Source organism: Psittacula echo (genome assembly GCF_963264785.1).
Source record: "Psittacula echo genome assembly, chromosome: 3".
NCBI lineage: Eukaryota > Metazoa > Chordata > Aves > Psittaciformes > Psittacidae > Psittacula > Psittacula echo.
Window position 1 is genome coordinate 6,579,146 of NC_137736.1, and position 12,309 is coordinate 6,591,454.

At 44.2% G+C, this 12,309-nt stretch overlaps 1 protein-coding gene across 5 annotated transcripts in view; it reads right to left on the bottom strand.

Moving 5' to 3' along the window:
- GSK3B (glycogen synthase kinase 3 beta) overlaps positions 1–12,309 on the bottom strand; it is a 150,468-nt gene that overhangs the window by 5,327 nt on the left and 132,832 nt on the right. For 3 of the 5 annotated variants that reach the window (XR_013956386.1, XR_013956387.1, XR_013956388.1), the window contains exons 10-11: positions 7,418–7,516; positions 685–936 (exon numbers count right to left, since the gene is read on the bottom strand). Coding sequence is in view for 2 of the 5 variants with exons in the window: in XM_080612582.1 (XP_080468708.1) it covers positions 857–936; positions 7,418–7,516 (179 nt within the window). In the remaining 3 variants the exon portion in view is untranslated. The other 2 variants (XM_080612583.1, XM_080612582.1) reach the window with 2 other exon arrangements.

Sequence of the window (12,309 nt, forward strand, 5' to 3'; positions counted from 1 at the left end):
AAGAAAAAAAAATCATTTCAGCAGAGAATGAGGTTTGGGTTTGTTTTTTTTTTTCATTTTGGTTTTTTTTTTTTCCTTTTTTGTTTTTTTTTTTTTTTTCCTTCTTTCTGTTGTGGGAGAGGGCATGAGGCAAGAGTCCTGGTTCTGAAGTACACAACAGCAAACTTCCAACATGAAGAGATTGTCGAGGGGAGAGACATTGGTGTGTTGTATTGCTCCGCTTTCCCTCCTCCCCCCCCACCTAGTCCCCTGCCCCGGACACCCTGCAGAGTGAGAATACAATGAAACTGGTTTGTATTTATAGATATTTTACAAGGTTAAATAAGAACAACAATAATCATAATAAAAAATTGAACACTAAAATGAACAGGTTGCTTGGTTGGTTGGTTTTTTTCCTTTTTTTTTTTTTTTTTTTTCCTTTTCTTTTTTTTTTTTTTTTGGGGTTTTGTTTTTTTTTTCTCTCCTCTTTTTAATTTTCTTTCCAAATGAGACCAGTGTTGCTGAGCAAGACTCAAAATTACTGGTGATTTTTCCTGTGCAGCTGGCTGCTTGGTACTGGTTCAGGTGGAGTTGGAGGCTGATGCTGTAGCTACGCTATTGGTCTGAACTCGTTCTCCTGCGTTAACATCTGCAAACGACAGGCAAGAGAGGAAGGGAAGAGAGAGAAAAAACAACCAGTATTACCTCCAAAATACAGGCACATCTGGAAACTACAGCCACGACATTCCCCACACAGGGAAACCCGCAACTCCCGCGGCTTGGTTTGGATGCTCTCTTGGCTTCAGAGGGTATGGATGGCACAGTTTGGGCTGGGGAGAGGCTGGGAAGGCGGTCTTCAAACCAGACAAAGGTGAACTCAAGGGCTGAGGGTTGCAGGGCAGCAGGCAAACACCCAGCCAGGCTCTGGCAGATATTGCAGGAGGTAACATTGCCCATCTATGTAAGTGTAAGACAAGGCACACTTGCATCGCCAAAGCTAACATCAAGTACCTGTGGCCACCACATTGGTGCTGAAGTTTTACTGTTGGGCCTTCTTGTGACAAAGCTGCCTGGAAAGGGTGTGAATGAGTGCAGACAATGCAAGCAACAAGCCTGCTCTCCTGGCAGAAACAGCTTGCATGTTCATGTGCAACTCATGCACTTGTTGCCTCAGAAAACATCTTTCAAGTCTACTGCTTCATTCCATGTTGCTCAACCAAAGTTGGATCTGCCACCCCCTGAACTGCTGAAAGAGATTAACATCAAGGCCTGAAGCCAGTGATGAGGTTTACACAAGCAAATGACACTGTCAGAGGATCAGCTCTCTGCAATAAATGGTCTCTAACACCTTCTGTTCTCTGGGAGTGACAGTGCTCCACAGAGAAGCAAGCCACAGGGGTGTATGTCAAAGTGCATCTCAGGAAAAGACAGGGTTTGCCACAAGATCCCAAAAGCCAGCGCACTGTAACTGTGTTCTCACAGGCCACATGCATCAGGTATTCTCTCTAATTGTTCTTGGTATGAGAAGAGCTGGTAGGGAAAAAAAATGCACCAACTTCATCTCAGACCACTCTGCATAGCATCTAACGAGTGCGGTCACAAAAAAGGTAAGTGAATGAAAGGTTAAACACATAAAATACTCAATACAATAAATAGGAGATATGAAAAAGATATTAAGAGAGGCTTTCTACGAGAGACCATCATGCATTTGTCCCACTTATTTTAAGTAAGGTTAACTGCAAAGCCATCCATACTACAACAGGGAAAAGAAAAGGGCCAAGACTTAGTTGTCTCAGTACAGAAGAGGGCAGACTGGGCAAACAGTGCATATGGAAAGACAGGGGGAAAAGGCTCATAAAAAGGAAGGACAGATTTACCGACCTCAGACTGAAGGGCAGTCTGACTGGCATCAATAACAGACGTGGCAAAATACAGCTGGTTGGCAATGGGGGTGCAGTGATACTTTTAAGGCACAGCAGAGCTCATGAGGCAATGCTCTACCATCACCTGCTAACAAAACCCCTCTCCTCTCTCGCCACACTGACCTGACCATAGTTGGAAGCACAGCCATGAGCAAAGGCAATGGAACGAATGAGAGTCTAGAGACGGGCAGAACTTGCTGAGTGACAAATTAAGTAACAGACATAGACAAAGGCAATGAAAATAGGAAATCAAACAAACAGCAGCATCCAGGAATACAAGGGGCAAGCGGGAAGAGAGGATGATGCCTATTTGAAAAGGAAATGCTATGAGGAGTGTGTGGGAAGAAAGGGAAATCCTCCTGGGGGCAGAGGATGCCAGGCGACCGCTCTGGGAGTTTTCCATTCCCTTTCCTCTCATCCCAAATTTATTGCAACCCCTCCCTCATGAAGGAATGACCACCATGATAAAAACCAGCTCACGCAGTTAAAAGCACTGAGGCAGCGTGATGACAGTGCCATGTGTTCTGTGGAAAGCCAGCCTTGCACATGACAGACGCTCTCCTATGTGGAGAATTTCCCCGAAGGAGCAATTCCCAAATCCCACATGCATGCAGACCAACCATGACCATGGAAATCAAAAGTGACCCAGCCAGACAGCTGATAGTTACCACACTTCTAGTTACAAACTCTCGCTGTGCCTGGTCTAGATTAATTTTCAGGTATGGATAAGCTCCAGTTAATGCAACATCTGCCATGCCTGATGCGAGCAGTCCAGCTGGAGTCTGTACTGCTGGCAGACGACTCCTGTGTGTGTACGGAAAGTGCTTTTATTCCGTTTGCTGAAATGGAATGTGCCTTTTGATCTCCTATTCTCGAAGACAGCAGAGGCTGAAATCGTTATCATTACATTGCTACTGAGCAGAGATAAAGGAAGAAGAGGAGGGGATGGAGCTACTTCATGTAATGTATGTAACATATGCTCCTTTTCTATCATCACCAGTGAGGGAGTGCTAAGAAATATATAGGCCACATGTTAAAAAGGAAATAAATCAGGTGAGGCAGCCCAGACCACTTACATGGGGCTTTTCACAACAACATACAGAAGCCCACCCAGACTGGGACAAAGCACTGAGCCTGCACAAAGCTTTAAGTGGCCCCAAACCTGCAAGAACATGCAGTATTTTAATATTCCACCTTGTTCTTTGACTCTGCCTCAGCAAGACATCTGGGGAACAAAGAGAGGCTTTTTCTCTTTGCTGAGGTGCCAGGGGAAGGAGCACAATTCAAGTATGGGGGTCTCTGGACATTGCTTTACTTCTCACCATTAGCATCAGTACTTGGGCATAAGAGAAGAAAATCTAGGCCTTCAGAAGTGCTGCTAGAACATCTGCTTTGCAAAGCAGTGGGGAGCAAAACTAGGAGCTTTCTGGTACGGGACAGATAACTGTGGCTTGAGGTCAGGGCAGCCTCATTGTCCTGTAATCTCTGCCTGTGCGGGCAAAGAAACCACATTAGGGCTTAAGTGTCAGCCACCTCCAAAAGTGCTTCCAAACAGAGGGCAAGGTTATCTCCCATCAGTGCAGAGCATCTCCTCCCATTCAGCTTTTCCCTCTGAGGAACACCTTGGCTTTCTTGGAGGGTCACTCCTTAGAAACCTCCCGCAAAGGAAAGACAGGGCTACAGCTGAGCAAGACAGAGGTGCCAATTCAGTCCAAGAAAGCCCATTAGCACTAAGGAGAGCATTAGCTGGTTTGAGCTGTAATGCTGATGGACTGTGCTGCTCTTCCGCAAAGATACAGAAACAAAGCTACCACCAGCCTGGGAGTTCTCACAGGACAGCTGAGAAGGAGGAGGTGAAAACCCTGGTTTTCCCATTGTGCCTGCATATGGATGTAGAAATCCAGGGCCCAAAGCAAAACTGGAACATAAAAGCCTGAAACATGCAAGTTTTACTCCTCCAGCTGTCATGGACTCATCCCTGTGCTGAGCTTGCAGACACCTGAGCTTGTCCCTCTTCTGGTTAAGGAATTAGTTTCCCAGAATTCCCTTGATGGGAATACTCTAAATGTACTAAATGTTGTTTTATTGAGCACCGTGGTCTTCTTCAACTGTACGCACTGGCAGGTAACACCAGCTCTAATCTGCGTTGTTGCTGAAAGTTCAGGCACGCTATCACATTTGGGATTACACGGGATCAACGCAGTGGGATGCTCAAGACGATGACCCCAGTATCCTTGCTGGCACAACTCCCCTGCAGATGGCAAATACGCTCTTCCCATCTTAATGCTGACTAACAGAGAGGTAACTGCTGCCTCTGGCTGATCCAGGGAGCAAAACACGGAGTCACACAAGCAGATACGCGTCTGGCTTGGTGTGCATGCTCCCCTCGCCGATGCTGCAGCTGCACAGCTAGGAAACCATCCTCCATAAGCTAATCAAGCCAGCACCCACACAAATAAAGCTGCATTGGCATTTCTGATCAATGGCCGATACAATCGACAAAAAGCAAGCACATCATTTTAAGCAGGGGCCAATAACTCCCATCCTCCTTTTTCTCTGCTTTGCCACTAATGTCACACAAGAGTTTCTCATAAACCTTTAGGTGAATTTACTAACACTGGTGCAGCAAGGCTTCATACTCCCACTGCAAAACCAGGTTCTATCAGTACAGCAAATCCAGCTTTATCACTCCAGAGGAGAGGAAAATTGCAACAAAAACATTTTAACACTTAAAAATTAACCTACAACAATTCCCCTGCATTTAAGATCATGATCCCAGGAATACTGTTGCATTGGGCTGTTGAAATCACCACTGTGAAACTATCAGTTAACAAAATTTACTCATTTTTGCTATATTTTAAAAATGCAGCTTTGTGACATACTGGTTAGCACAAGTTGTATTGCTGGCTTGACGAAACCTGTTCTGTTAATGTGGTACGCTGAAAAGCCGATCTTTCCATCTCTTAGCACCATGGCACTGCCAAGTCTCCTGACAAACACTGCTTTGGTAGACTTGGGACAAACAGATCTCACTTTTGAAGTTATTGCCTAGCTATGACCCTGCCTTGATGCATGATAAAGAGCCGTGCTTTACACCTTGTCAAAAAGCAGAGATTCTGACATGGCTGCATACTAACACGACAGCTCTGAAAACGGAGTAACTGTCTGCAAGCAGGTAACAACCACCCACCTGGGTTATCTACAGTGATGAACAAGTACACTGCATTTCAATGTACGTGCACCTATGCCTCAAGCTTATGGAGGAGGCAACCATAAGAGTTGGAAGCCTGGACCTCAGTATCAGTTCCCCTTGCTAGAGGGAGATGCAACTTACACACTGATAATGTGAATTACAGCTACACATAACCTGCTTTGCCCTTTGAACTGCCTTGAGAGCTACATCTTGTTGCTTCATCATCACCTTTCTAGTTTCTGAATTTCTACTGCTTAGTCACATGTTGCAGAAATATCTCCTGCCTATCAGGACGCCCTTGGTTAGGTGAAAGTTGCTCCAATGCTGCTTTAGCAGCTACTGAAGGAGTAGGAATCTACTGCTCTGGGATGTGCAGGGGCTACAGGGAAAGAAGGGACCCCTTATTTGAAAACCTCTTGCTAAGTGTGGCATCAGTATGCAACGCACAACAGATTAACATAACTGCATACGGGGCCTAATCCTAAATATCACAACTCCCATGGAATTCCCACTGCCCACTGTGAGAACCTCTTGTGAATAAGAAACTACCAACGGGCTGTGCTGCAGAAACACAAAGCTGCAAGTTGCTCAATATTGAACTTCATCTCACAACTTCTTTTCCAAGCTGCAAGGGTATTTTTATGGGTTCTGAACTACGAATAACAGGTCCTGGCCCAACTCCGTGCAGTGCTTGCAAATAGAAGACTTAAAACTGTTGACATCAATAAGGTGGTTTTTTCTGTTGTTCTCTTTTTTGGGGTATACTTCACATTTAGGACTCTGCCTAAATGCATTTCTCCCCATATGAGCTCTTGGAAAGTGGTGGGTGAAAACAGATTTCTTAACCCCATTAATTCCTCAAGACTTGACAAAGTCTTGACAAAGAGAACTCCTTAAAAGCCATCAAGGGGACATTAAGTGAAACAATATTTTTTGTAAGGGCTAGAAATAATTTTCCATGTTGTGTATTTTGTAGTTTTCCAATCACTTTCACTACTTTATCTGCTTTTTTTGTCTCATTTGTTCAGCAACAGATGCACAGAATAGGGAAACAGAGAACATGACTATTTGCAAAATACTGCCAAGTGTATGAAACAAACATACTAAATTTGAGGATACCAATTTTGCTTTCTCCTAAATTCAGAGGACATACAATTGCTCAGGCTGTATCTTTTACCTACTGCTACTACATCTTCAGGGAGGCCTCATCTTTTCAATCTGGGTGCATCTGGCTGTCCTGGAGTATGAAAATGCTCTCTATACAGCACAGGCTGGACCAAGCACATCAGGTAACTGTCCAGCGCACCAACCTGCAAATGCTTTCTTGCACATTGCAATACTACCTTTTTAATTAGGGCTTCCCCTTATTAGCTATTTTACACTGAGTAAGCATCCTGCACCTTCAAATGGGGTCAGAGCCCTTCTCAGATGGGACTGACGTGCACACAAGCTACATAGAGAAGCACACCCATTCTGCAGCTTGCCTTGGGTTGCCCAATCCCCAAGAGAGCCGGCTGGTTTGCTGACTCAGAGGAAGACTGCCATGTACTGTATCACCTCTACCACATCCTGCAGCACCTGGGATTTTCTTTGGGAGCCTCCCAACTGATATTAGCAGGCTTTTAAGCTTTCACTGGGAACTGAATATGGTATGGAGTGGCTACAGGCCAACAGTGAGCTTTTAAAAGGTTTCTGACAGAAACTTGAGAGAGAGCAACAGAGGCAAGAAAGAAATTCACTCAGTGCTGGCCAAAAAAGCATCTGCTCATACCCAAAGATGACATAAGCAAACTCAGTAAGAAGCAACTGCAGCTACTTAGAGGAGGCAGTGAGCACAATGACTGAACTCCCCAAGCAGACTTTTAAGTGCTAATGCCTTTGGGGAAGGCATCCAAGCTCCACAGAGGCCACGCGTACTGAGCTAGCTGTTTCTTCTCTTCTGGGCATCTAGCACAAGCTCATGCTCCAAGTCAGTATTAATTTCAGACCAGTTGAAAGCTCAGAACTTAGGTGCAAACCAACCCATGAGGACTGCTAAAAAACAACAGGGGATTTTATTAACAGTGGAAGCCTGAGCGAGAAGTACCAACAAACTATAAGGTCAAATGCAGAGTTAAAGCGCCCTGGGTTAGGATTTGAGTTGGTGACCACTGCTAGCACCCAAATGACCACCCACCAAGACCAAGTTTCAGGTGATGCTGGAAGAAGTTCTTCCTCCTTGTTCACCTCGCAGGCCAAGGCAGCTCATGGGCCTCAGCAGAAGGAAGGTGGCTGGTCGGGGGAGCAAGGGTGGGGAGGGAGGCAGGCGATTGCATGTTCTCACCTGAGGCCGCTGTAGCGTTTGTAGGGGTTGAAGCAGCTGCTTGGTTCCGGGCATGAGCAGGGATGAGGATCGAAGCCAGAGATGGGTTACTTGACAGTTCTGGAGGGGAGGTGGAACAAAACAAATTAGCTCATCGACCACGAAGAGCCCTGCATGCAGTTTCAGCTCCTTGGGTTCCCCCTGTTACAGCAACCTCTGGTGAAATGCATGCCTTTACAGCCAAAGGTCACGTTACATTTTCTTCTTTGCCAACCAGTGAGAGGAAACCACAGGGATATTCGGCAAAGCAGTCTCCAGAGCAAGACTGTCAGAACTACAAGTAGTGGTGCATGGGAATTGGTTCTTAGAGAAAGACAGCAGCTTGGGAGTTAGCAAAGAACCAGCCAAGCCTGTTCCTTATCAGCAGCCTGATAATGCTGTTTTCTTCTAAGCACTGGAAGGATTCCCTTCACAAACCCACTTGCAATCAGTCTTAAGAAGGCTGATAACAGTGGTGCTGCTTTGGGCACAGATTCAGCAAGCAAGCAGCTCCAACAGTTGCTCCAAGAGCTTCAGGGATTTGGTTCTTAGCCTCACTTTCTCAAGGACCCAGGAACCCAAGACCAATCTCCTTGAGCGAGGCCAAGAAGAGGTGGCACCTCCTTTAAAAGCACGGGGAAAAGCAAAGGGAATTGATCATCAGGGCAATTTAAATGGACAACAAAATGATGCAACCATTCTTTCTGAAGACATTAACCAAGGCAAAAATAGTCATGTCTTTTAGGCTCCAAATCTAATATAGCTTCAACGTGTATCAGAATGAAAAACAAGCATCTTATAGCCACAACTGTGGGAGGATAAGGGCTACGCATTGCCAACAAATGACAATCTTCTGGCATCCTTTCAAGAGAATCTAGTGCCTCACAGAAGGTGGAACTGAGCAGACAAGACAGGTCCTGTTTGCTTCAGAAACAGGAGTGACTGGCTGCCTCTTGAGAAAGCAGCATCCAGTTCCAGAGAAGGATGTGAACAGTCACCTCACAGAAACGAGACTGATGAATTTTGGAGCTCCTGGAGGTCATTTGGAGGAGAAATGAGAATAGACAGCTTTTTACGTAAGACCTCCAGATAGCAAGGGCTATCCAAATCACACCATGTGTTCACTAAGGGAGTTCTGTACGAAGTCTTCAATTATTTGTGCTTATTTTCAAGAGCCTATTGCTTTTCTTTAACACAAGCTTTAAACTTAGGGCCTAAAGGGATCAGAAGTCTACTCAGCAATTTCAGTTTTTTCTCTGTTAAGTTACATGAAGTTTCTTTACAGCTGTGAGGGCAAGAGGCAGCAGTGATAAACCTATACTTTAATACTACCTTGGGTATGAGCTGCTCTGTGCTAGAAGATGTTGCTCCTTTAATATTTTATTCAAGCTGTCTCAAATCTATTAGTGGGAATCTGCTGCTTACCTCACTTTCTGGAAGTTTTTACCATCTCCTCATTACTTTCTGCTCATCACTGGCAGCTATGACCCAAACAAAAGCAGAGCTGCACCATCAAGGAAACCAAATGACATTTGCTACCTTCCAGTGCTAAGTGGTGCCTTGAGGATGCAGCTGTAGACTGTCTGCATTACTGCAGCCACAGATGCAGCTGATCCAACAGAACATCACCTTTGCAAGGCACTTCAACCCCATTCTCATTCCTCCCATATGTTCACCCAGTGCCATAAGAACACCACCTTTTGCAGCACCCATTATGGCACGTATACAGAGTTTTGTTGGTTTTAAGGCAAATGCAACCATTTCTCTGAAGCCATCTCAAAGAATGTGCATAGGGACCACAAGACTCATCCTGAATCCGTCTCAAACCCCATGTTATCTTTCTTGGTATGAAGTTTCTTAAATTCAACATGCTCTGAATGTTTAGAAGCTTCACTCAAAGGAGCATGTTAATTCAGACAAGAAATAATCAAAGTAAATTGAACTCTTGGCTGAAGCTTAATAGCAGATTTGCTCGATAACTTGGCTGAATTTTTGTTTTATCATATTTGTGCTGCTATCGTCTCTGTAAGGATGAGACATGTCAATACCAAGGAAAAAGCTTGACCTGTAGTATCTGCACTTAACAAATGATTGAGAAGGTCAAACTGTTCAACTGTAGCTTGCTTATCTAATCGAACTTGCAATTCAAGGTTAGATTAATTACAACCAATACTGCTGCTGCAAGAAGGTATTGTGATCAAGGCAATCCAGACAAAGCTTTCAATACCATGATGTGAACAGAGCTGCTATCCCAATTCATTTATGATACCCAACCCACATTCACATCAGCTGGGAGAACACAGCTGGGAGAAAGCTGGCTTTCTCCTGATCAAATCATGCCATTTGCAGCCAGTTTACAATATCCAGTAAGGAGATGTATGTCAGTGATGGGAATGAAAATGTCCACTTTAGTAGAACACCAGATCGTCTTCATTCCCCAGACACAAGAAAATGCTTGGTCTTGGGAAACAGTGCAGTGCTCTTTATCAGCATTGTTACATTTCATTTATCAACATTCCCATAAGACCCTGGAAAAATTAGTCTTGTATCAGTTTGCTCTGTCATAATAACAAACTCCATGTAACTCAGGCTGTTCCTGCAGTTTCTGCATAGCCTAGAAGAGCGCTGGACTCTGCGCACGTTTTGTTCTGTCCCATTGTCCCCTCTAGGAGCTGAGCAGAAATACTGTCTTAAAAGAAAAACCTAGATGGCACTCAAATAGTACAGTGAAACACTTTGGTTAGAAATGCACAATAACCATTCCTAAGTGCTGAATCATAGAACAATTTTACAGTGTTCAATGGCCAACAGGACTGACAGTAACATTTGTGACCCAGCTCAAGCACCGGCATGTTACAACAAGTTTAGGAAATTTAGGGTAGTCATTTCACAGACTGTTTGAAAATTCACCTTCTAAGAGAAAAGATGCTTTCCATGCTTTCTGTCTTGCAAGTCTAACAGCCAGCTCTGCAGCTGGTGGAGATACCTCTTTGGCCAAAACACTTTCTTCAAACCCCAATTAATGTATAATATTTGTTTAAACAGCAATAGGAACTTACAGGTAAGACATTAAGAATGACCAGATAAAGCTCTCTGCGAGAAATCCCATCTCTACAATAAAGTAAGCACCAACTTGTCCCGCAACTACTGCTGGCAGCCAAGGCCATGATCTTTATCTTCCATATATTCTCACTTATTTTTCTAGACTCTACCTGAGCAGCACCAGTTCTCAGATCAGCAGATCTGGTGTGACACTTCAGTTCTTTCTGAGTGCATTAATGGTCAGATTTATGTTATTTCTAACAGGTTTGCCTTTAAGCCTTCTGCAGCTACCTCCTACTTCATGGGTTTCAGGCAACTGGATATAGCCAAATAAAACACTCCTAAAACTTAATATTATCTGTTGAAAACACATGCTCCTCAAAACAAAAGGATGTCTTTCATCGCTTTTTAAATTACCACAGATGACTTAACATGAGTCATCATTTGATTCCAATAACTGGATCTATTTCCCAGTTGGGACTTCTGCTCTGGACTAGCCAATTCAACAGGACCTTGCACAGTCTGGCTAAAGAGCAAGGACTGCAGAGTGGTCACAGCAGAAGCAAAAGCTTCTTGTGTATCTTACAATCACAGAATCATTTAGGTTGGGAAAGACCTTTAAGATCATCCAGTCCAACCATAACCTAGCACTGCCAAGTCCTCCACTAAGCCATGTTACTAAGCACCAGAGCAATCTCTTAAACACCTCCAGGGATGGTGACTCCACCACTTCCCTGGTCGCAGTCAGGACTGCTGTAACACAAGACTCACTGATACGCGTTTATTAAATACAAAGGTCTTAAAATCACTGTGCTAAGCAATGGAATTACTTACTAAAAAGCAAAAAATCAACTCTTGCTATTTGAGTTTGGCTGGTCACCTACACCAGAGCTTATCTGAAAATGTATTCATGGCCAGCCTCTGTCCTGCCTTCCCTTTTTAGATGGTGAAACTGGCATCTGCCTAGGACAGAAACTCGCTTTTTTCAATCTTAAGGAAATTGCTCCAGGGGATCTGATTTCCCTTGTCATTTCCATGAGTCACTGTGCAAGGGGAGAGCACATCAGCTCCTTAGGAGGGCAAAGGAGCTTTAAATTTGCTTAAGCATTAGGGTAGCTTTCCCAGCAGTTTCCACACTGACTAGTGGAAAACCAGAGGCACGTTCCCAATACATACATTTATTTCTCCCTTAAGGATTTTTACAGAAAGTCACTATAAAGCTTTCCAACTCTTTCTAAAATCCTGGTTTTCATGTAGTAGATGAGCCCAATCTTAACATCACTAAGAAACAGTGAGAAATAACGTCAAAAAGAACAGGGGTGAAGTGGTATTATGATACTGGGAGCAAAACCATCTCAGCTACTGAAGATGGCCTTTGAGTGGGCAGAAAAGGCAATTCATGGGCACTGTAACAAGGAAGGACCTGTAATGTAGCTACTAAATTCGTAACAATAGATGCAGAAATCAGCACAGAGAACAGTGACCTGGAAGCACAAGCTCTTTTCTTGATGGCTTTAAGGTGTTTGTGCTTTGGACACAAAACTTTCTGGCTCTCTCCCTGCTGCCCTTGGTTTTTATTTCTAAATGAAAGGGTCCACATGTTGAAGGAGAGGGCACTGTTTCACAGTTTGGCAGGTGGGCACTGCATGCACTCAAGAGGCTGAAAAATTACACTGATGCTAACTCAGCCAAAAGGTGGCTTGGACTTTCAACAGAAAATGCACATCGGTCTGTTCTTGCTCAAAGGATGAGAATTGGCAGCTAATTGCGTCAAGAAAGCTCCAGAATTAATTACTAGCATATTTGTATGCCATACTTCTCACATTGTCTGT